The 25,270-nt window shown below is 40.7% G+C and overlaps 2 protein-coding genes, 1 long non-coding RNA gene and 1 pseudogene across 9 annotated transcripts; 3 read left to right on the forward strand and 1 right to left on the reverse strand.

Moving 5' to 3' along the window:
* The first annotated feature begins 1,129 nt into the window (after positions 1-1,129).
* On the forward strand, positions 1,130-25,168 carry LOC131785264 (histamine H2 receptor-like). 5 transcript variants are annotated; one of them, XM_066165899.1, is made up of 3 exons: positions 21,264-22,341; positions 22,829-22,899; positions 23,634-25,168. In XM_066165899.1, the coding sequence occupies exon 3, from the start codon at positions 23,850-23,852 to the stop codon at positions 24,807-24,809; it is 960 nt and encodes a 319-aa protein (XP_066021996.1). In that variant the 5' UTR covers positions 21,264-22,341; positions 22,829-22,899; positions 23,634-23,849; the 3' UTR covers positions 24,810-25,168. The 5 variants fall into 5 exon arrangements, with proteins under 5 accessions (XP_066021995.1, XP_066021996.1, XP_066021997.1 ...); XM_059102116.2 differs by lacking the exon at positions 21,264-22,341 and adding an exon at positions 23,210-23,316 and having other exon boundaries at positions 22,781-22,899; XM_066165897.1 differs by lacking the exon at positions 21,264-22,341 and adding an exon at positions 23,210-23,274 and having other exon boundaries at positions 22,781-22,899.
* On the forward strand, positions 2,341-3,337 carry LOC131785211 (uncharacterized). Its single transcript, XM_066165445.1, has 2 exons — positions 2,341-2,462; positions 2,565-3,337. The coding sequence occupies exons 1-2, from the start codon at positions 2,341-2,343 to the stop codon at positions 3,214-3,216; spliced, it is 774 nt and encodes a 257-aa protein (XP_066021542.1). The 3' UTR covers positions 3,217-3,337.
* On the forward strand, positions 3,219-4,589 carry LOC136280447 (uncharacterized; annotated as a pseudogene).
* Positions 14,689-19,420, reverse strand: LOC136280466 (uncharacterized). Of its 3 annotated transcripts, none has more exons than XR_010717243.1 (4): positions 19,234-19,420; positions 17,224-17,521; positions 16,748-16,968; positions 14,689-15,965 (listed from the first exon to the last, which is right to left on the reverse strand). It is a non-coding gene; the product is annotated as an uncharacterized lncRNA (long non-coding RNA). The 3 variants fall into 3 exon arrangements; XR_010717244.1 differs by lacking the exon at positions 14,689-15,965 and adding an exon at positions 16,005-16,370 and having other exon boundaries at positions 17,368-17,521; XR_010717242.1 differs by lacking the exon at positions 14,689-15,965 and adding an exon at positions 16,005-16,370.
* Positions 25,169-25,270: the final 102 nt, after the last annotated feature.

Genomic DNA, 25,270 nt, shown 5'->3' on the forward strand with positions numbered 1-25,270 from the left:
CGGTTAACATTTTTCCATTGTTTCCACCAGACATATTTTTTACGGTAAACTTTTTTTTACGACTGACTGTTAAATTTTGTCAATTTTTACGCCTAACGGCTAAATGTTTTGGTCGTTTTACGGCTGACGGTTAACCCCGCTGAGAACCTCTATATTTGCAAAGAAAGCGTTTTGTTTATAAAAATAACATTACGTTACAACTAGTCTCGATCATTTTTAAACGAAAGGCATAGGGTAGCCGCGACATCTGAAGTCTTATTGTAACATGAAAAAAATCGGTAGCCTGAACTTGGTAATTGTCAATTGCATATTCTAACAGTTTGCACTGGAGAACCGATGCTTATAAGAAATTTACTTTACTAGTTAAAGATTGTGTTGGCTTATCAGAACCAAAACTTATCATTTTCCCTTACAAGTGACAAAAGCTGGATTTAGACGAATTTATTCAAAAACCATAATCAAAATATTTGGAAAGATGTGCTAAAAGACTCTAATTAAGTTCAACTGTCACACAACATCGTGATGCTGCGTGACCTCGATTCGATATAACACGGCAACGAAATAGACGAGCTGTTGATATCACAAATCAACTCGGTTATCGAGGACCCGTATTTAAGGCTTACGTACTTCTTTCTCTCTAAAACCGAAAAACTGTTGTCACTGATTGCGACGAGGCCTTCCAAGAGATATTGGCGACAAGCGACATTGCTAAAAAATGTGGCAACAATCTTGTTCCGATGAAACGACAGCCGACAAAAACTGGCAGAAAAGGAGCGACATTTTGCGACTGCGACAATCCACTTTTAATTTCCACGAAGCGACATTTTTTCGCTGGGATTTTTCTGACAGAAACATCGTGACAAGGACAGCGTGACTCTTTTGTGATTTTCCAGCCTCAATATTTTGCCAATAAACAACTAACAAGTCAATAAACCATTTAATGTGTTTCATATTCAACCTTTGTCAGACACAGTCAGTCTCTTGTTACCTATTGTTATGTAATGGTCTGCTAAGGTGCGTCACACAAGTGTTTGTGCGCCACACAAGTGTTTGTGCGCCACACAAGTATTTGTGCGCCACACAAGTGTTTGTGCGCCAATGCGAATAATCGTTAGGCCGGGTGTCTCTTGTATTGCCTTTGTCATTAGCGTGAAATGGTGAAAGATAAGAAGAAATCCCACCGCATTGTGAAGAGGAGTAAAATAGGGCAAAACGAGTCACAATGGGAAAGACAAGAGAGGTAATCTACGCAATGATTGCAAATAATTCCCAAGGCGCTTTAAATGATGGCTTATGTTATAGCACAGTTATGTTAAGATTTAGCACCGCAAATGACAAATGACGCATCATTTGTCAGTGCGAAAATACTTAAGTGAAACGGTACTTATATTCATAACACTTAATCAAAGAATCCTAGTCTATTAGTTCAGTAGCAAGATGGGCCAAAATTCGCTCCCGGCATGACAGCAAGCGTAGAAAAAAAAATCCAGATCTTATGATATGATGCAACTGTTGTGTGACTCGGTGTTGAGTTACGAGAGGAACCGTTGAAAATATGAACACGTTATAAGGAATAGCATTGGGAAACAAAATATGGATAAATATTTCGAAATATGAACATTTTACACGTAAAATCGATGAAATCCTGTGTCCGTTGAAGTTTCTGGCTCCCTCCACCGTTTTAAGCTTGCTTTTCCATTACCGTTATTCCTGTCAAAAAACGAAGTTATTTCTTTCGTCTTTTGACATGGAGACAAGTTAGTAGGTAGATTTTCTTACAAATTTCATGATTTTTCAGGCAAAAATCTACGCTTCCCTTGTATCAGCATTACCCAAATCCATTTCTGATAAAAGAGCGGCAAAAAAGGGATAATCTCTTTCTAAAATCGTTTCTTTGGACGTCGGAACAACTTGTCAAACTTACGTTTAACATCTGCATCTGTAGATTTTCGTGACATGTCACGCAGTCCAAGGTCAGTCAAAAACACGCTAATTTTCGAACATTTTCCTCTTTTTCGTGTATTTCACTTGAATTGCTATCTTTCTTACCTTCAGTTTCTAAAACTAACGTACATAAGCTTTCTATACCACTGCATTTGAAGGCAATCATTAAAATATTTCGTTCGGGTTTTTGAGACTTATGGTTAGCGATTCAGACATGTTGTAGAGGGGTTCACGCCACATGCAAGCAGTGGCCATGGAGTCTGGGGCTTTAACTCTAAAGCGCATGCCTAAAACTTGTCATTACTGCGAAATACGAAAAAAACAATAAATTTGGTGCAATTTGATGTATAATACGTGAGGTTTGGATATTGTTTGGGTTCGGGAAATGGGACTGAAATGGTGATTTTTTCTTCGCTGGCTCTTCTCACGGTGGCGGTAGATGCACAAAACGATTTCGGCGAAGAAACAAATGGTCTAACAGGGGAAAAACTGCCTTGGTTTACTAACGAAATCAACAAGTAAGTAAAAATTGCGCTTATCGAAGTGTATTCCAACCTGTTTCTTTTTTCTTTTTAATTTTTTTCAATTTTTTTTCACCGAACTTATTTTTTTTTAATCAGCTATCACATATATTCCCTATCGAAGAAGTCTGATCAAGAGCCGAACGACAAAAGTGCTGATTCTGTGATTGTGGGAATCGTGGAAAAAATATTGAGGGAATCTGAGATTCGCGGAGTTGTTATAAATTCCAGAATTCTCAACGTCTTCAGGAAAAAGATTTCTCTCTTCCATTCAGCGTTCAAGAAAGCGTCAAAAAGTGGGGGGAAAAGTATAAAGAAGCCTATTGATACGTGGAAGACAAAAAACTATTTCTTCAAAATTTTCTATCATGAGCTTGAAAACAACTCATTGATTGAGGAAAACCAACAGCTTCGTGGGCAGAAAAGGAAAGCTGAACTGGATTTAGCCGCAGAGCAGGCAAAGCGATTAAAAATTGAGCAGGAGCTTGAAGATGTTATTAGGGATTCGGAAAACAGAAAAGAACAATACAAACAAAAATTCAAAAGATTAGCGAAAAAAGCAGCAAGAATGCAAAAAAAAGGACAAAGAGGTTCAAACAAAAGCAAACATTTCACTGATTATACCAAACAACATCAGGCAAGATTAAGGCGAGGATTTAAAAAAGACTGCCACTCAGCACTGTCATTTTTAGGCCTCTACAATTTTATCGCCACCAAGGTTGAGGTATTTAATAATGACACTCAATTTTGAATGAAAAGGATGCAGCAATGAATGAAAAAGGGAACTATGTTCTAGCAATAATTAAGACAACAGAGAACTATGACAATCTTAAAGAAAGCCTTGCTAATCTAAATAATGAAATGTCAAATTTAAAAGAAATAACTGTAAATAGTCATAAGTATAGCATTGAGTATTTTTTGGGAGGAGACTGTAAGTTTCTAGCCTGTGTTTGTGGTTTAAGGGCTGCTAATCAAAATTTCTCTCGTATTTGGTGTAAGTGCCCAAGAAATGAAAGGTTTGACATCAGTAAAAAGTGGTCTATAACTGACAAATCTCTTGGGGCAAGAGATTTACAAGAAATAGGTTAGTAGAATATCTGATAATTTAATTGAACTTCTGATCAGGGAACTTCGCAGGAAAGATGCCATTGACAAGGTATCCACTTTTTCAAATGGGTTTTGTTGAAATAAGTATAGACATATGGCTGGATATGAGAAATTTGTAAAAGAACTTGGAATTAATTTTGAATGGAAAATTATTAGGGACAGCAAGAAGTTGGAGTACAGAGACCTTACTGGACCTCAAAAACTCTTGCTTTTCCAACATATTAATTTTCACTTACTATTACCAGAGTTTCATAATGTGGACAAGCTGCAAACCCTTTGGGGTAATTTCATAGATATTATGGGTGATCTTAAACTTAATTACACTACAGATGATGCTATCTCTAGCCTCAAAGACAAAATCAAATAATGGTTTCAAAAATTCTTAGACCTTTACCAAGCAAAAGATGTAACACCATATATGCATTCTTTGTATGCTCATGTACCTGAATTTTTAAAGCTCTACCAAAATTTAGCTTATGACACTCAGCAAAGCATGGAGAAGTACTATGACACTGTATGAAAGGACTACTTTAGGTCATCTAATCATAGAGGGGTTTCTGCTCTAAAGCAACTTTTCTGGAAAAAACACAGAATACAGCTTTTGGAAGCTGCTGATTTGGAAAGGGTGAAGGAAAGCTACAACTGTGGAAACTGTTCAACTTCTGGCCATACCATCAAAACATGTACCGCAAAATGCAGCAAATGCAATGCTCCCACTTTCTGTGCACATCTTGTTAAAATAGATGGTAAATGGAAGCCAAGATGTGATTTAATCAATCAGTAATCATATAATATATCAATGTATTAAAGGAGTGTATTACCCAAAAACTGTTAGTAGAAGTTGTGTAGAATAATTTGCTATGCCTGTGAAATGTTTCTTGTATACAGCATTCAAGGAGTCTTTTTCAAAAATGTTACTGCATTGATTACAACAGAATCACAGACTGAAATATATGGGTCATTTATAACCACATGTTTACATTTTATGAAGGTAATTCACATGCAAGTAAAATAATTCTTTGACATCAACTATCAAAATCAACAAACATGAGCTAAATCAAATATATTATTGATGGACCATATTTTTGTACCCACGTCTGTTGCCATCTCCACGGACAAATGTAAAAACGACTTGATGCCCGTCTTCGAATTCAGATCTCACGTATTTATCGCCAATTAATTTAAATTCCACTATGGGGTTTCTTTTTGTCAACCAAAATCTCACAGTCCCTGGTACAACATAAGCAAAATCGTCGTTTTCATTCATGATCCGCTCATTCCACTTTGTGCCGATATAACAATCCAGAGTTTCATTTGAAAGAATTTCATATATTAGTTTATTCCTCTGATATTTTTTGGATGAAATCCTTCCAAGACTTTTATAGAAAACGTCGTCATCGACTTGAATTACGAACTTCTGGATCCTACGAATACGAACTTCTGGATCCTCTCTGCGCCCGGAGTACAACTTTCGCTTGATCTCCCTGTAAACGCGTTCATAAAAAGTTCGCAGGCGATCGCTGAAGGAATCATCGGTTGATTTTAACATCGGTTCCAATCGCATTACGGGCAAATTATGTTCATCGCATGGCCTCCATTCCTCAAATTTCTCGCTGTACCCTTTGAAATGAATTTTGACCATGTTTCTCGCTTTGTCGACCTATATTATCTCTACAGGATAAATATTATTATCCGTAGTTTTTATTTTCTTGCATTGCTTGGTCTTAGCTTCTGCGAATTCGTCAATAAATCTCTTCGGAGTCTTGCGCTCCCGCTTCACTCTGTTGGCCGCCATTTTTAACAGTGACGCTCTTTGCATATTTTATTGCTCTGCGCATGTCAGGTGAGTAATACGGAGGCTTGGGACCAATTTAAGCAAATGTTCAGTTTTCTATAGGATATATATTTCCTTCAAGTGAATTGCAGTGTTTGCCATGTGGCGAACTCAGAAATCTGTGCGCAAACATAAGGATCCGCTCACTAACAACTCATTCATTTCCTAAAATTTCCCGGGGAAACGTGCCCATCAATTCGCGCATTAGGCCCTCAAAGGTACCCCCTTGCGCTAAAACTTGTCTACAGGCCTGCAAAAATATTTTGGTCGGAGAAGCTTATTTGTCTGAAGGTGAAAGATTCAAAATCGCTTGCGAATGGCAGGTGTCGCGTAGGCCCGTCACCACTTTTTAACTTCTTTTTTTAGCTACACTCTTTTTTGACTTACCTCGAAAACACTGATGGAGAAACGGCACCTTATTCAAAACCATCCACCCTAACGAGCAACAGGCCATATTACTTAATTATATTATTTTCCTTAGAAAGGAAAGTATTTAAAAGATAATCTGGTCTGAGCTATTTAAATTCTGAGGAAAAAATACTTTAAATCGCTTGCGAATGGCAGGAGTCGCGCAGGCCCGTCAACACAACTTGGCAGCATTACCTGATCAGTTGACCGCCATACGACAATGGCGGGACGTTTGGATCGCCCCTTGTTTGAGCTCCTTACTCAAACCTGATATAACGTTTTTATGTGAAATAAGTACTCGAGTGTGGGAGCTAGGCCACCGATCGACCATAAAACACAAATACGAAGCCTTGAAGTGGCCTCTGTAGTTTTTACTGCCACTTCGAGGTTAAAAGAAATTAATGTGTGGTGGATCTTATGACAAAAGGAAAATACTAACGGGCGTTGGCACAGTCAGAAATTACTGTATTACCAAAATTAGTGCGACAGCGACATTTTTATTCTGGCGAAAAAGCGACAGCGACATTTGTTCCTAACCAAATAGGTGACAGGAGTGTAGGTAAACGAGCGACAAGGAGACATCAAAGTCCCCTTAGGAAGGCCTCTGCAATGTTCTGGATGTACAGAGAAAATCTTCTATATATGTAGCTCGGGTCAAAACCTTCAAATATCATTTCTCTAATTTCTACAAATAGATAGCTATTGTGTAATGAATATTCCAAATATACATGCAGCTTTATCTATATAGAGGACCATCTGCTTTCGAGTTGGGCGGCCTAAATCACCGAGAAAGAAAACTTTAAATGATCTAGCTCCGTACGTTGCTCTCACCTGTGAAAACAGGGTTTTGCCTTCACAAATGAACGGACGGAAGGGGACAACTCTTAAAAACTCTTGTGGGTAAAGGCTTTCCTTGGGGGCACTCGCTGGCTGCGGGAAGGTAACCGGAATCTATTACGGTTGCTGACTATCCTTGAGAGAAAGACTAACGACAACAGGGTTGGCTCCAACGTAGATTTATTCTTCAAGCTTGACTACAATTTTGACCAGAACGGACCTGGCCAGGGCTGGTCCGACCCCGCTCTCTTCCTAACTTTCTCACCCAACTTAACCTAACTTAACCGCTAAGCTTTACAGAACAGTCCTATTTAAACCTAACGTACATGGATAACGTAATGCCATGAATAATCTACAGGATCATGTAATCTACTACACTATTGGCTAAGTAGGAATTTCGTCTTTTACAATATTAATTACTTTTAAAGAGTTCCGGTGGATAACAGTTACACAAAAGGACATGACAGGTGGCTGTTACAGTTTAACACTAATAACAACTGTTTACGGGTGACTAAAGGAGAACTGGTAGTGTTTACGCTTTGCTGAACTAAGTTTTCTACGTGGAATATTGTATTTTGAAGCGTAAGCATGAAAGAACTCGATAACTAAAAATCACTAAAAATCCTATCGTTACATTCCTCCCACCTTAAATCGAGACCTCCTGGTCGAGCGAAAAAGGAGAAGGTATAATACCTACAAGAAACGAAAAAGCACAGCGAAGTAAAACTATAGGGATTTTTTTTTTTTGTTTGTTTGTTTTATGAATTTTGTATTTGATTTTGTGTTGTGCCTGAACCGCGGCATAAACCGAACAAGCCAAAATATAATGGCCTCGGGGGTTCAAATTAAGCAACAGCAAGTACGAAAAGGTAATCAAGCTTTCGGTTGAACAGACAAAGCTGCAATTATAGGGGTGTCAGTCGGGGCGTCCACCATATTCAAAGGTGCTATTCGTGCATGAAAGTTTGAATCCTGGAAGCGATTAGCACGCGGGTGGTTCTTATAGAAGGTCGCGATCAAGCGTTTGTCAAGAATGTTGTCAGCCGGTTCCCAAGAGTTTTGACTCGAAGGAAACCCTAGCCATTTAACCAAGAACTGGTGTTCTCCATCTTTCATCCTTTGTTTGAGCAACTTCTCAACTTGGTAGACGTTGTCTGGAACTGGGGTAGGGTCGCTGGATAAGCGTGGAGAATCAGCCTCCTGAGCTTGCAACGCCGAGGGAATGGGGTTCCTGGTTTCGGAGTTTTGCGAACGAGTGAGAGGAGCAGCCTGGGGACGAGTTTCCTGAAGAATAGGAGAGGGGCCAGTCGCACATTCGTCGGTGTCCGGCATTGGTTGTCCAGTGTTAACCTCTTGGTCAGGGGTGGGAGATTCAGGCAGCACTTCATTGTTGTCTGTTACAAAGCTGTCCGACGGTAAATCGTTCTCAGCCAAATAAGATTCTTCAACAAGCTCTGGTGGTTGGCGAATGGGGCGCGAATCCGGTGAAACGTAACGCTTGAGACGAGAAACGTGGACGGTAGTGGAGACACGGCGGTTGTCGGTGGCCCGCAAGATACAATGAACTGGGGACAAGAATTCAACAATCTTGTAAGGTCCATGCCAATTATGGGCTAACTTCTTAGATAATCCCTTCCGATTGCGCGGCGTGTAAACCCAGACACTGTCACCAATTTGATGCCTGATAGGAACGGCGTGGACATCATGATAATCTTTCATACGCTGCTGAGCGCGCTGTATATTCTCTTTTGCAATGCGATGTGCAATCTCGATGTTTTCTACTACTCGTGCGCGATGTTCCGCAATTGAAGCAGAGACTTCTCGAGGCGGAAGCATGGAAACATCCATAGGGAGTCTAGGTTGTCGTCCATAGAGTAGGAAAAAGGGCGATTCACCAGTTACTTCTGACGGTGAGACACGATAGCCGAAAAGTACTGGGTTTAAATAGCGGTCCCAATCTTTCTGAGAAGAATTGACGTAGTGTGACAAGCTCTGTGCTAAAGTTCCGTTGAATCGTTCGACGAGGCCGTCGCATTGAGGATGATAGCTTGTTGTAAATGTTTTCTTTGTATCCATGAGGAAGCAAACCTCCTTTACCAAGCGGGAGAGAAAATTAGACCCTCTGTCTGAGAGCAATGTACGAGGGGCGCCATGACGGGAAAGGATTTCATTGACGAGCAAGTCTGCGATTGTCGGGGCATCAATCGTGGGTACAGCAAAGGCTTCTGGGTAACGGGTCAGATAATCAGAAAACACGACAATGTAGCGATTTCCAGAGTCACTCACAGGAAAGGGGCCAAGGCAATCAACAGCTACCCGGTCAAAAGCACCTTCTACTGGTATCGGTAAGATGGGGGCTGTCTGTCGCTGTTTAGGGCTTTTCTTCATCTGGCAATGTGTACAAGAAAGACACCAAAATTGTACGTCTGCAAACATTTTAGGCCAGTAGTAACGTTCACGGAGTTTCTCATAAGTCTTGTTCACTCCTAAGTGACCTGCCAAGGGATCGTCGTGACCTCCAATCAAAATTTCCTGCCTTAGCGAAGTAGGTATGACCAGCTGAGAGCGAATCCCGGGGACGCGTCGACCTCCCGGTACCCAAATGTGACAGAGGAGTCCATCAGGGTCCAAATAATAGTTGTCAATGGAATGCAAGACGGCTTTTGCTGCAGCACTGTTATTGGGCAGACTCTCTTTCTCTAAGTAGCTAATGATGTCAGCCAAGGTGTGGTCTCGACGTTGAGCGTCCCTTACGCGGTCAACCTGTACACCAGGCTGCTCGAGGGCGGCGACGACTGATTCGTAGGGTCGACGAGAAAGGGCGTCAGCGTTACCGTTGGTCGGCCTAGAGCGGTGCTGGATAGTGAAGTCGTGTTGCTGCAGGAGAAGGGCCCAACGTGCCAGACGACCAGTAGGTTCCTTGATGTTCATCAACCAACGGACAGCGCTGTGGTCAGTTAGTACTGTAAACTGCCGTCCATACACGTAATGTTGGAATTGTTTAACCCCTTCAACAACTGCCAGGGCTTCACGTTCCGTGACGCTGTAGTTTCGTTCGGCGGGATTCAACTTCCTTCCTGCATAAGCTATGACTACTTCTCTTCCGTTCTGCTTTTGGCCAAGTACCATGCCTATGGCATCATTGCTTGCATCGGTGGCCAGCTGAAAAGACTGCGTGAAGTCAGGATAGGCAAGTATTGGAGCTTCAGTGAGGGCCTTCTTTAACGTGTCAAAAGCCTTTTGACAATCTTCAGTCCAGAGGAACGACGCACCCTTCTTTGTCAAGTCATGTAACGGACTGGCAACCTGAGCGAACCCCTTGACAAACTTACGATAGTAATTTGTCAGGCCCATAAACGCTCGTACCTCTTTGACGGACTTTGGGGCAGGATACTCCTGAACGACCTTGACTTTCTCGGGATCTGGTTGTATTCCCTCGGTAGTGATCACGTGACCCAGGTATTTTACCTCCTTTTGCCCAAAATGGCACTTACTCGGCTTGAGTTTGAGGCCAGCCTCGCGGAATCTGTCGAAAACCAAGCGTAGATGGTGTAGATGGTCCTCGAAGTTTTGAGAGTATACCAATACATCATCAAGATAGATGAGTGCAATCTGCCAGTTGAGTCCACGTAGAACACATTCCATTAATCGCTGGAAGGTTCCAGGGGCGTTGCAGAGCCCAAAAGGCATTGTGGTATATTCGTACAGTCCTGCATGCGTGACGAAAGCAGTCTTCTCACGAGAAGCGGGGTCCATTTCAACCTGCCAGTATCCCGAAACCAAGTCAAGACTCGAAAAGAACTTGGCTCCTCCCAAGGCGTCAAGGCTTTCGGATATCAACGGTAGAGGATAAGAATCCTTTTTGGTTATCTTGTTAACCTTACGGAAATCCACACAAAATCTGGAAGAACCATCAGATTTAGGCACGAGGACTACTGGACTGGCCCATGGAGATACAGACGGTTGGATGACGTTACGGTGAAGCATCTCCTCAATGTGCTTCTCTATTGTCTCTTTCTGAGCATGTGGCACCCGGTAAGGGCGTGATCGTATAGGCGGGTGGTCACCTGTCTCGATATGGTGCTGGACGATGTTGGTGCGGCCAAGCTCGTCGGGGTGTATTGCAAAAATATCTCTGTAGTCTTGGAGGAGCTCTCGCAGACGCGACTGTTCCGCGGACGATAGCGCAGAATTATCCAGATCAACTGGGACTGAGTCCAATGTTCCTGGATTCTGTGGATCCGTAGCAGATTCTTTAAAAGGGAGTACTCCGGAATCTCCGTAGGCTTCGGAAAAAGTGCCCAAGGTAGCACCTTTTTGAAGAGTGACTGGCTGACTTGTCGGGTTAATGAGACGGAACGGCACCGTGTGATCATCTGCAAGCCTTACCAAAGCAGCTGCTCCCTGTAGCTGGTAACGCTCTGCCATTTGCGGAGAGGATTCTACGAGACCGGTAACACCAGGTGCGGTCTTTTCGGGTATACTAGCTGGAAACACTACTTCACTTCTGGGCGGAATAACGTACGTTGACGGTGCTACCACTGCCACTAAAGCGTCCGAAAAGAGTACTGTCGGGGGATTCTTCAAGGCAATTGTTAGAGTTTCAAAACTGATTTGTGCCTGTTGGGCATAGCAGAAATCTCGGCCAAGGACTCCTTTGTAGTCCAATCCGTCTATCACTTTGAAGTCACAAGGATATTGACCACCAGCAATTTCGATGTCAGTCTGTAGGACTCCACGAATAGGCATAGGCTGACCACTAACAGTTCGAATTGAGTCCATGGCGCTTGGCTTAAGGGGTGGTATTTTCCCGTCATATAAGTCTACGAGGTGCTTTGCATCTAGCACAGATATGGCTGCTCCAGTATCCACTAGACAACGCATAGTTTTACCATTAATGCCCACCTCGACCATAAGTTCTCCGGGTTTGTCCCTCTGGGTGGAGTTGGCAGCCAATTTCTTCTGGAGTGTGCTCGTAATGTCACCACTGCCGGGGATAGTAGGAAGGGACTGGTACTCTGGTGTAGTCCCTATAGCTGGTTGACAGGCCGGCGCTAGCTTCGTGCTACTGGCGATACGGCGATTCGTAGTGGATGGTACCTCCTTTTTGCCATCAATACTTGATGTGAACTTGCCTTCAGTCATTTTTCGATGATCTGGGTGAGTCGCTTCATACACATTTTCTGCAGCATCTGGATTTTCTGTGGGGACATCATTAGAGGCTGGAAAATTCTGTAATGGCATTTCTGTCGTCTGTGACAAGATATCTCTAGGGCGTGGGCCTTCTTGCACACTTCTGGGTGGCTCAAAACGGTCGGCCAACTGGGGCGCAGTTTCCGATTCGGGAGGTGGCGTGAAATCTTCCTTCGGAAGCCCATTTTCTAATTTACATTCCTTCTCTAACTGGAAACTAGTGGCAGTTACAGGAGATGACTTGCAAGGATCTGAGTCTAGGTGGCCAGCGATTTCCTCTCTTGGCAGTGACTGGGGCCCTCGTTGCGCAAACTGGGTGAAGTATGGCTGAAACTGGTGAGTTGCTGAGGTATGGGGGGACTCTCTCCGTATGGACGAGATACTGGAGGGTGGCACTGGGTCTTCGGCATATGGTGCTGTATCAAAGTCACCTACTCCATCGTAAGCCAGATCGGCGTTATAATGTTCATCATCGTAATCCCATTCATCCACTTCATCATTTTCTAGATCGTCAGCATAGTAGCCATAGTTATAATTCATTCCATCATAAGGCTCATGGTAAAAGGGCTCTTCGGTGTGCAGATTCGGGGCTCTGCTTGACGTGGCATCTATCATGTAATGTCCCGAAGGAGCAACGCCGTCATTACCCAGAACAGCAACACGGTTCTGACTCTGCGCCGAAGGCAGCGCTCTCAAGCGTGACTGTGGACCAGCGGAATAACGCACATTGTTGTTAGGAGCGATGTTTGGGTACCTGGGTACCAGTTGACGCTGGTCAGTATCTCTTTGAGGGCAACTGTTCTGAAAGTGTCCCATCATTCCGCAGCGATAACATACTGGTCTCCCATCTCTTGATCTTTCTCGGTTACCCCGAGTACCTTGTCTGCGTTGCGCTAGACCATTTATGCGTGCGTCAAATCGTCGATCCAGGTTTTTAATTTGGTCTTGTAACTGACCCTCCATACGCTGCATGAGGCTCGTAAGCTCGTCCAGTTTTCGTTCATAGTTCCCTCGGGGCTCTGAACACGCAGCAACCTTGTTTGACTGTGTGGTTATAGGTGTCAGGCCGTCCAGTCCTTGAGTCAATTTGTCAAGATGAGCTTGAACAAGTTGAGGCTGAAGGTTATTACGAGCACTATTAGATGGTACTTGAGCTGGTACCTGCTGGCTACGGTTGAGCGCCTCGATCAATCGCTCGATCTGGTCACCCTCTTTAGTGGTATTCTCACGTTGAGATATCGAATTAACGGTCCTAGCCACTTCCTCTGCTTGTAAAAGTGTTTCTGGCATTCGCTCGAGCACTTTAATTTTCAGTGGTTGGGTTAGACCCTCAGTGAAATACGTGACTTTGTCTACCTCGGCCATGTTTAGCCCGCTAAATAGTTCGTGCATGTCATTGATATAATCTGACAATAATTCGTGGGGGCCTTGACGGCGAGCAACTAGCCTCCGTCGCTTAACCCAAGCACGGTCCTTAGTCGAATAACGTTTCACCAGGGCCTGTTTTAAAAGCATAAAGCTTCCTCGCTCCTCAGGCGGTAATTCAAACATAAATGTTTCTGCTGGCCCAGCGAGGTTATTAATGAGCTGTGTTCTGGCGGCTTGAACATCCAGTGGAATTCCCTTAGACTCCAAAACCAACTCTAGTTTCTCAAACCAGCGGTTTATGTCCTCGTTTTCATATCCGTGATATTTATTAATGTAAACATCCTTACTCAATAATTTCTGAGTGAGTTCCTGAAGGGCACGGATGTATTCTCCCTCCATGGTAGTTGAAATTGAGCTATCAGTGCTGCTAAAGGTAATCGAACTGGTATCAGCGTCAGTAAGGTTTACGAGTAAGGGACTCAAATCAGTGTTGGGAGAGTCCTCACACAGTAATCCTCCCTCGTAACTACCACGCTGGAAATGTTCGTAAATGTCGCCAGGTGGAGTAATAATTGGCAACTGTTGTCCACCAGAAGTTGTACTGTTATTCACTACGAAAGTTGTACCAGGTGGCGTGAATGACGTATGATCAACGAGGTGTAATGTACTCTCTGGTACCTGTTGTCCACCTGTCGCAAGGGCGGTATCTGTAAAATTTTCCTCTTCCTGGAAAATGTCTATTTCTTCTGTTAAAGTGTTTATTTCCTCAGTATCCTCGGTATTACCAGGGCACGGTGGCGCCAAACTGTCAGAACTGTCTTCGCTAGTAGAAACTTCGCTGATATCTACAAGTTCCAAGTTGGTCTTGTTAAACTTGTCAGAGTCTCTTTGATGGTTTTCTAAGGGCTCAGAATCAGTGTCTTTTTCGGCGGTGGATCCCTGTCTTACTTCCGGGGCTATGTCACTTTCGTCGAATGGTAAATCGGTCTCAACACAGGCTTCCACTCTCGCAGGTGGCGTGTTTTTCCCACGTAATTTTCCTTTACTTCTCAAATTATATGGGTTTGTCTTCTTTCTGAAAAACCTCGACATGAAATGGGTAACGGTCTCTCTCTCTCTTGTTTCGTTTTTGTTGCGTGATTTTTTTTTTTTCTCTTTCCGTTTTGCTATGTAATTCCACTTACTTGGGCGTCTTCTTTCTTGTTCGCTCTAAGGGGTCAAACCAACTCTTCGTGAAGCACTTCTCTCTCTGATAGTCTTTCCGTAATTGCCGCTCTCCTCTACCAGTGTGAAAACAGGGTTTTGCCTTCACAAATGAACGGACGGAAGGGGACAACTCTTAAAAACTCTTGTGGGTAAAGGCTTTCCTTGGGGGCACTCGCTGGCTGCGGGAAGGTAACCGGAATCTATTACGGTTGCTGACTATCCTTGAGAGAAAGACTAACGACAACAGGGTTGGCTCCAACGTAGATTTATTCTTCAAGCTTGACTACAATTTTGACCAGAACGGACCTGGCCAGGGCTGGTCCGACCCCGCTCTCTTCCTAACTTTCTCACCCAACTTAACCTAACTTAACCGCTAAGCTTTACAGAACAGTCCTATTTAAACCTAACGTACATGGATAACGTAATGCCATGAATAATCTACAGGATCATGTAATCTACTACACTATTGGCTAAGTAGGAATTTCGTCTTTTACAATATTAATTACTTTTAAAGAGTTCCGGTGGATAACAGTTACACAAAAGGACATGACAGGTGGCTGTTACAGTTTAACACTAATAACAACTGTTTACGGGTGACTAAAGGAGAACTGGTAGTGTTTACGCTTTGCTGAACTAAGTTTTCTACGTGGAATATTGTATTTTGAAGCGTAAGCATGAAAGAACTCGATAACTAAAAATCACTAAAAATCCTATCGTTACACACCTGTGTAACTTAGTTAAAATGCATATGCAGTGGTTGGTGGTGATTCATCAGAGGTTTTAAGCTTAATTTAAGGACCAACATAGCTTAAATTTTTTAAAGATCAATTCATTTTGAATTTTCTAGTTTTATGTTAAATTGGGGTAAAAAACTAATTATAAGAGCTACCTCAAATACAAAGAGGGCTCTCGATCAAAAATATTGCAAGGTCTTTGCCCTCAGGACTTGATGCTTTGAACGAAGAAATCGATTCAAAAAGCATTAAAACCGTCAGACATGCTGGGCGGATGAAAAGTAGTTATCTATTAGTCTTTCATTTACGTATTGGATATAAATGCTTATGATCGGTCATGAAATAGATGTTACTATCCGGCCTAAATTTTCCACCCTAAGAAAATTCGCTTCCATTTATTTAGGCAACCAAAACGACACAGGAACCAATCTTTTTTCACAAGGATACCTTAAAAAAATTTATAAGTAGAAGGCGGCGAAACTGTTTAAGCCCACACCTTTGTTTACAATTTTTAATTAAATAAATTTCATCTGAGCTGCAGATTGAAAATCAAGTAAAGTAACGACCATAGTGGAACATTGCTTCACTTGACTCATGTGGTTGTTGCTATGGGAATTACAGCTAAGCATTGTGATAATGGTGATAATCAGCAGGCTGATTTGTAATAACTTGAACTTGCAGACCCTTAGTCACTCTTTAAAGAACCTGGATATCAAAGTAGAAGTTAATGCACAGTCCGGTAAAAGTTGGCGCACTGCGATTTCGATCGGCAATCTTTACCTTTGCTTGGTTTGTTTTGGTTTGGATTTGAATCTAAGGAACACGTAAAAAACATGGCACATAACAAACAAGTTAAGCAACAGCCACAACAGATTAAGGGATGAGGGGGTAAGATATCGAGGAAATACGTAAAAGATATCTTTGCAAGAGATTATTTAAAAAATCGTTTAATTATCAAACGGATGCCCTTCTATTGCACTTATCCACAATTGTTTTCTCAACTGAAGCAAACTATTTTCTTTCGTACAGACAAAAAACAAGTTGGCTATCGAAGTATCATGATTATTTCTAAACTGATGTAGACCATACCAAGGCTGCCTTGTGGCGGCCAAGGATCCAATTTTTCAAACAACATAGGTATGATGGGCTTCTTCCTATTGCTTCACGTTGGCACATTTCCGAGGTGCAGTATTTCTTTGTCATGCAACTAATAAAAACCTGATGATCGAAACAAATATGGACGTGTTAAAGAGCTATACAACAACCGATTTTTAAACTAGCCGGCGTTTCAATGAGGAATCTTGGGCGCTTTGTTTTCTTAATCTTTCTTTTATCGGTTTTTTTTTTTTTGGATTTTTATTATTATTTTTTTCGTTCTTTATTAAAATATAGGTTTGGAACAGTTGGTCACAAATTTCGTCAAGTGTCGTGATCCGTGTAGTAGCTGAGCTTACAAATCTAAGCTGAACGTCATGTACGATCAAGGTTTTTACTCTTTTACATTTCTCTCAGTATAGTTTGGCTATAGGGACGGACAGGTAAACCAATTAACCAATTTTGTTTCCTTCAGGGACTTAAGAAAATGTTGTCTGTACCTTGCAATGTGATATTCCATGTTCAATCTCCCCTTTCAATTCGTCTCCAGGGCCCATTTTATCTCTATCCATCCAGCAAGTTAATCCGTTCAGCTCAAGTTTTCTTTTTAGCTCTATGACTTTAGCCTGTATATCCCACTGATACGACAAGAACACCTGAGGCTGGTTTTCTTGACCATTCGACCAAGTCGGGCCTACAGGATCAGTTGGTGTCATAAGGCCTGGTGTTCAATACAGATCACGAGAAAATTAGAATGCAAGTAAGTTGTTGTTCAAGTGCAAATAAATTCTGGATACAGGATGGATTGCATGAGCATTTACATTCAAATAAAACGCTTGAGGGAAGTGTTTATCAATGTTATGTATATCCATCGGAGAAATAGTCAATGCTTGAAATCGCGAGAAAAGTGTGAAGAGTTCAATGTGTCACTAATGTGTTTGCGGATAAAAGAAGAAGCACAGGCTAGACACAATACCTCCATCCAGCAGTTGTTTCAAATCGTTCCTTCCGATATTTGTGAAAACCTCCTTCAACGTCGAAATTGTAAGGTCTGGTTTTGTAAACAAGTTATAAGTCTAAGTTATCAAAAACGTTCGCGGTTGGACTAAAGGTACCGTACCACTTTAGACTTTCTATAACTTCTGGTGCAACGTTCAACTCTCTTGCAAAATGCCTCCAATTTTTCACCGCTCTTGTTATTTACATGTCTAACCTCTTGGTTATCTTTTCCACTGCTTCCGGCCTAAGTTTCATGAAAGCAGAGAACAAAGATTCTAAAAGGAAGGAAAAAATGTACATTATGATAAAATTATTGCGCCTCTATTCACTGGTCACTCTCAGAGACTTGCTTTGGAAGAAAACCCAAGAATTTTTTATAAATTTACAAAAGATATAGATATATATATCTAATCATCTATGGATCACTTGCTATCTAATATAAGGTTCAGATGTAGTTGAAGGTATCTAAAAGTGTGTTATGCTAATTAAGAGTTTTAAGCATTTCGTAGGAGTTTAACAGAAGGATAAATGTTGAGGCATAAGTCGCTTCTACCTAAACATCTATAAAACCCTTCAATCTCCACAAAACTTTAGTGACAATAACTAACATCTGAGTGATAACTATCGTGAATTTCAATTGTCTATCTAAAATCTTTAGGAAAAATAAAATAAAAAAACGCTTATAGAACTGCGTGAATCCACCCAATCTCCACAAATCCAAACACATCCGAAGGTAAATAGATTCCTTTCACCATTTAACTCATCCCTAACCTCTAAGAGTGACTAGCATCTAATTTCTCCTAACAGTATCATCCCTAAATCATGTAGTAAGGTCATGAGAATAAAAACGATTATAAGCAGCAAAAGAAGCTGTTGATTGTTGCACAAATTTTCCTTGTCAGCACCTTAGGGAATATATGGGGAACAGTATGGAAAATACGTTCACTGATGTTAGGGTGCAAAGGGTTGCTATAGCTTCAAGCAAACATAGAGTGTCTCACTCTGCAACATTGTGCTTTTCATACACAAGTGCCAGTAGTTCCGTCTCTTTCTAATCAGATTTTATTACATGTCTTGGCGTTAGGTTCATGTCTTATGATCGTGTTTGTAGGTGAGCTCTAATGATTTGACCGAGTTGAGTTTATTATGTCGCCGCACTAAAGACATGTCACGAAATCTGGTCTTGCTGTTAATTACGATTCGACTGAACGACAGGATTTCAGCCAAATATTCTCGATTTATTATCGCTGTGACTTCTGTGGAAGCTATAACTTCGAAATACAGAGAGAAAATTGTAACATCAAGGTTAACAACTGTCACGCACCAATGCATTTCGAAATCTTCTCAAATGAATTGAATAACTAGTGAAGCTGTACTCACCCATCGTTAGATTGGGTAGTTTATCAATGAACAAACAACAAACAATGCAATGCTTCTCTATCATGATAACTCGCGATCGGTTTTTCATTTCAAAGGAAAAACTATGACTTTGAATCAAGTTTGAGAATAATATTATATGTCATGTTTTCTAATTCTCAGAAATCACTACCGCAAAATTCTCAGAACTTCGGAGTAATCATTCCCTAAGCAAAATTTACACTATCTACGTTTTAAAATTGTTGTTGATTGCAAATCTGATGAAGAAATTATGATCCTCGGCCGATGAGGAAAATAAATCGGAGAAGATCCCGGTTATTTATAAAAGCATTAATCTACAATACAGAAGTTGGTCAGTAAACCGTGCCGCTTTGCTATTCTGGCTTTGAGAAAACTCGCTCCAAGAGTAACGAGTTCATCTCATTTTCCGAAGGAATCTCTGTAGACTCAGGATCGATTACCTGCCCGAACAAGTTTATTACGTACTTCGTAACACAAGAAAGATGCGGGAATTTACGGCACTAGTACGTGAAAGTTTGCCCACCTTTCAACAGCTTCCGCTTAGAATATTCTCTCCGGTAAATTCAATACAACATTCAATTCAGCTTACCGATTGAGATGGTATTATCACATTGGCTAGCCATAGGGTTTGCTGGGTAGACGCGAAATCTAAGGTTTTGTATCAGTCTTGATCACAAATCTGCTCACAACAGTGATAACTCTGGTACTAATTTGGTCGCCAATTCGAACAGCGTGAGTTCAAAGGCATCACTATGATTACAGCCTAATACCCAGGTTCTTTCTCGATAACTACAACTGGTGACATTTTGCTCCCACGATATATTTTGAGAGGCAGTCCAGCGGAAACTCGCAGGCACATGCTTAAATGTATCCAAAATGGCGAGGCGTGTTGTCAAGCGTTCACAGGACATAATCGATTATGCTTAATTAGATAGATTTTCTTCAGCCGATATTGAACTTTGCGTTTTTTAATACTACATGTATAGACATTTCTTTGTTTTTCTATTTTCCACATGCAGCATTCAGCATACCTACTTGTTATGTTCGGAACGAAACGTTATCACAAATACGTTTTTACTTCCCAACAAATTATATAAAAGTTATAAATTAGTTCATCGCTTCTTCCCTACCCCTCTTGGGTCCATTTTTGCACTGTTTACAGGCCTGGTTGCTTTGTTCAAAATGGCTGACAGATTTCCTTCTTTTGGGAGTTATTTTGCTTGGATTTGCGCGAGATTTTCGCCGTCTTTAAAGCTTAATATTTGGCTTGCCTGCTCATACTTAAAAAAGGAAAAGTACGCAGTTTAGGAGAAAAATTTCCCGCTCCAAACTATGAGAATTTGATTGAAAACAGGCTATTGCGAGAGGACAACCTTCGAAGGAGAGAATGCGAAGATCACTTTTTGGACTCGTTTGTTACTCAGGCAGAGATCGAAGGATTTGTAGTGGCACTTGATGGTAATTTACAGAGAACATATGGGAGATTATAGTAGTTATCTGGAGTTGCATTTCCCCGCATGAAACCTCGAAAGGTCCCTTAAATTTTGGTAATAGTAAGTGTATTAAGGTTCGATTATCATTGCTAGAACACCGCGTTTTTCACAACGTTATCATGAACGCCGCTGCCCAGCTTAAAAGTTATGATCTCACACAAGCCTTACTAAGCAGCTGCCATTTTTAATCCGCCATCTTGTTTTGGGTTGTTGCTAACGCTTACTTCCTTATAAGGTAGTGTCGCGGAAGATCTTTATTCACATGCAAAACAGAAAAACTGCTGCATCCCACATATCTGTGAGTACCTTAATCCACAAGGGAAAGATGATTCAGGAATATAGAGACTGTTGTTCCTGTCACAGACTCCACAACGGACACACAGGGAGTGACTAAGTTTTATTAATCCTACGTGTAAAATGTTCATATTTTCGGAATATTTAGCTTTTTAAATCGACCAAGGTTTTTCCCCATTCTATTCCTTATCACGGGTTCAAATTTGCAACGGTTCCTTGCGTAACCTAACACGGACCCTTTCATGAATAAATACATACGTGTGCGAGGACCAATCATTCGCTTTTCTCGAGACGTTAGCTAAGACTTAGACGTAGATCCCTTCTGCAAGACAAAATTTCCAAACTGAAACACTTTGCATTACGGTCTGAGACTAGTGAAGAATCCAATGAATAATTTCTAAAGTGGATCCCAGAACACTTGATTAAAAAAAAAACATCAGCAGTTTCGCATGAAAAGCTTTCTCACATGCATCGCATATTTAGCTTACGAGTGCGTTTTTATTAAAATTCAGGATAACTTATTGATCGAAAACTAAGAAAACTAGTTCCCTCTTCATCAGCTTCTTATACACTGGTGTTTATCGTCTCAAATATTTTGATCTACGGGGTAACACCAAATTCCAAGTGTTCATGTTGTCGCTTAAATGATTCATAAAGCACATGCACTAATTGAAAATTCGACGCAGTTTCCTAATTTTTGCGTCAGCAAGTCTTGCTCGTTGACAAGTTGTCATCTCTTGTTTTAGTGTGGTTATTTTGTTTCATAGGAGAAACCTACGTACAAGTCTTAGAATCAGCAGGCTAATGACAACATTTTATTTACATAGTTAATAAGGAAATGTGCGTGGAGTTTGCAAAGCAAATAAGGAGTAAAAAGTCGAAGGAAGTTGGAGTTAAATTTGACTGGCGTAAATGTTGAATGAATGCCCATTCAACTTCCCCAGGCTGTTCGCATCTTAATTTCTATGCAAACTCACGCAAATTTATGCATAAACTTGGCTAATACAATATCGCCCATTGTACGAAGAAACAAAATAACCACGTTAAGAAACACATTTAGCTGCGGCCATAAGAGTCGCGGAGAATCCAGTTAACAATTCCATTATAATTCCAGTTCGATCATACGACTTTTAGCTCAACTGGTGCCAAAAAAGGTTCAGCACCTTTGATAGTAATTTATGTTAAGTCTTCCTACACCACCGGGGAAATTTAAGGTTATCCGCCGTTTTTAAACGGTTTTGCATGATTCAGTTATTGTTCAACGTATCTTCAGAAATCGACACTTTTCCAAAGAGATAGAGGATTGTGTTAGAATTTGAAGGATCAATTTTTTTTCTTTGCGTCATAGTATTATTTCCTTGTATGGAATGTGGTTATTGAGATTTTTTACTTTTTCGTACTGTGCGGAGGGCACACACGAAATCTTAGAGAATCTACTCCGTTCTCAGAAACTCGCCACTCCTCTGCTTTTCATATTTAGAAACAATTGGAAACCAACTTGCCCTTGCTATGAATTTGTATAATTACGATGAAAAAAAGCTATCTTCTTTCAAGAGAGTAAACAGACGGGAAAGGGGTTAGGCAGATACTAAGCGGAAGGGCTTGTATACTATAAGAGGATGTATTGATTTAATCACAATTAAAAGTTCACAACAGTTGACAGGGATACCGCGATTTTCCGGAATGTATCAGAAACAAAACAAACAAACAAACAAAGGGAAACTAACTGATTCGTAACTATCAGGCTTGATTTGTACAAGAATGAATAAAGCTGCTGGAGCCTTGTTTTTTCCTTGCTTTAATCGCAATTCTTGTTGGAGGAAGCTGGTCAGAACGGTACCTTAAAGGCAAAGTCTAGCCGCGATTAATCCTCGTTTTCAAAGCTGGCCCGTCGTGCAGATACATTTTTAGTAAGTGGTTTTTCCGTGTTTTAGTGGAATGAATAACATACAATTATAACAAAACGAACGCAAAGCCACAATAAAACTTTGTAAGTCCGAATTTACCTACAAGTTGGATGACAACGTGAAAAGTGCAGCGAAAACTTTGTGCGCGTAAATAGTTTCTCAAGGAATATATTTTCACAAAACTGCAGCGAAGAAATATTTTTTTTCTTTCATATCCTATTTTCAGTTTTTTTTTTCTAATATTTTTTTCGCTAATTAAATCATGCAAAAATGTAGAATATTCTTCCCATGTGATTCTCTAAGGAAAAAGTGCATTACCAAACTCAGTTCGAACTTTGAATACAGGTCTTCTTATTTGTTGGGTCAAAACTGGACACAATTTTTAAACACAGGAATTACATAGACCGCCAGCCTCGTCTTTTATAGTGTTTCATAACTGAACAGGTCAAGAGAGATTAATCGCAATTAAAATCTTCTTTTTACAATTCAGTCTCACGTGTACCAAGGGATTTTTACAGAAAGGAAAGTTTGAAAAGGCTAGGTACAGCTTTATTCGTCAAGGTACGAAATAGCCTTAGACTAAACTTAGATGTATTTGTATTTGTCCTGAATTTAAAAAAAATACGGAGTTACATCTGGAAAAAGCCAAAAAAAAGTATAATTAAGCTTTCTTAAAACTGAAGCGAACTATTGATTTATCAAAAAAATTCTAATTGTAGTCTTGAAAATATTCTTCACACGAAACACCACGGCTAATTTTATTCTGCGCAAATTAGAATTCTTGCAAAACCTCTTCCAATCCCCTTGGCATCTATTAAGAACTTTGCCACGAAACACAATGCAAAAGGGACGTTTAATTATGATACCCTAGGATGGCGCTTGGAAGAAAGTTTGAGAGGAAGTCTAAGACTGCCGTTTAAAGCGAAGGAGATTCGGGTAATTTATTTTACAGTATAAAAGCCAAAAAGCTGATCCGAGGTAATTTATAGTTCGCATGATACATAATTTCGTGATATTGTGCGCATGCATCGAACACAATTTCTAGGCATCATTTGTTATTAAACTATCGATGATAGCTGGTACACAGCTGTAGAAAAATTGCTTGTTACATGTAACTGTACGGACGAATAGTACTTATGTTTCCTTTATTTTAGTTTGTATATTTAGCATTTGGTTTAGCAATTATCGCAGAATTTAAGTTGTGCATCTCTATCTGTTTAATTAAAATTATTATTCAAATTTTCGGCGTAAGTTGTTGTATACTAATGACTTCTTCTTCAATTTAAACCTTATAGCGGTGAGACACAAAGCTGTAATTGAATTTAGTGGAAACCAAGAATCTTAATAACAAAAGCAAAGACGTTGACTTTGACGGGTCTGGTAGAAATTCAACGCCATTAACAGAACATTGCTGCAGCCATTTCAAGTTGCTTCTATTTTAACAAATTCATTTTGCACAAACACCTGTACAAAGGTGAGAACAGATAAATGTTAAAAATAAAATAATTAACATGGATAACAAAAATGGCAGTAACGCAACAAACAACCTTGGCAAGGAAGATGTGAACAGAAGCGACTACAGAGGAGCATTAGTTCTTTTTGGATTGCTTTCAATATCTGCCATTGCTGCTAACAGCCTGATCCTGGTGCTGATCTGGAAAAAAAGACATCTCCGCACCACTTCCAACACAATTCTTGCCAGTCTCGCAGTAAGTGACCTTCTCACTGGCGTGGTGGCAGTGCCAATGGTGATTGCGTGCACAGAGACGTTAATACAGGATGTCTGCATCGCCATGGACATCTCAAATCGTTTCCTGGCCTTCTCATCCGTGACCCACCTTATTGTTTTATCCGTCGACCGTTATATTAGAATAATCAAGATCTTACAATATCCGTCCATCGTCACTAAAGTAAGACTCGCTTGGACGTTGGCATTCACGTGGGTGTTCTCACTACTGGCTTCATTGGTGCAGCTAACTTGGGTTCTACACGCCACAATGGATGATGACACAATGATCCGCTTTGACCTAGGATACGACTTCTTTCACATGATTGCCCTCGTTATGGTGCCCCTCTTCTTGATGATAAGTATCTATACGAAACTTTTCATCCATCTTCGCTGGCAATGCAAGGAGATCCACAGCGATTTGTCTGGACATACGGTGTCACAGTTTAATGCAAGGAGACGAAAAGTGAATGAAAAAAAAACTGCTTTCTTGTTCATTGCAATGATCGCAGTCTTCATATTTGGCCTGTTTTTGTATTTTTTATGGGCGATTATAGACGATTTGGAAGTAATAGGGCTTCTTAACATAGAGCGAAGCGCACAGAACATAATTGTCCCTGTCATCATTTTCCTTCGCTTTTTGAGCGCGCTGTGTAATCCCCTTCTGTGTACATTCATGAAGCAAGACTTTTTAGACGCTTTGAAATCCTTTCTGAATGCGTTAAGAAGTTCGAGAAGGGTTTAACGAAGACCCCTTTTGTAGAGCAATCTACTAAGAACTACACCTAACTGTTTACATTTTTTAGCAAAAAAAATGATCTCTGATAGACGTACCAAAGGTTTGAGTGTAGGCCAGCGTTTCGTGATGATGACCCATTTTTAGTCGTAAAATTGTCAATTTTATCTAATGGACGACACATCCAAAGCGCAGCTTCCAGTTCTCGCATGAAACAGTTCAGTACAGAAGGCTATGTTGCATATGACAACCCGCTAAACTTCTTATTTCCATGGATACTTGTGTGGATAGTTCCTTACTACAATTCAATTCAACTCGTTTATTCTCTATTTCTTTCTTAATTTTCCGTTCACTTGCTAATTTCAATTTTCAATTAATATTTTTCCACGAAACTCAACACATCTTTCAGAAAGGGTTTTTTGTGCCATTCGTTGATAATCTGTGAGCTCTGATACAAGATGCGGGCCTGC

Source organism: Pocillopora verrucosa, chromosome 4 (genome assembly GCF_036669915.1).
Source record: "Pocillopora verrucosa isolate sample1 chromosome 4, ASM3666991v2, whole genome shotgun sequence".
Taxonomy (NCBI): Eukaryota; Metazoa; Cnidaria; class Anthozoa; order Scleractinia; family Pocilloporidae; genus Pocillopora; species Pocillopora verrucosa.

Coding starts and splice junctions, on each gene's coding strand:
- LOC131785211 (XM_066165445.1), top strand. CDS start 2,341: ATGGTGATTTTTTCTTCGCTGGCTCTTCTCACGGTGGCGGTAGATGCA. Junction 2,463..2,564: donor TTTACTAACGAAATCAACAA/GTAAGTAAAAAT, acceptor TTTTTTAATCAG/CTATCACATATATTCCCTAT.
- LOC131785264 (XM_066165898.1), top strand. CDS start 23,850: ATGGATAACAAAAATGGCAGTAACGCAACAAACAACCTTGGCAAGGAA.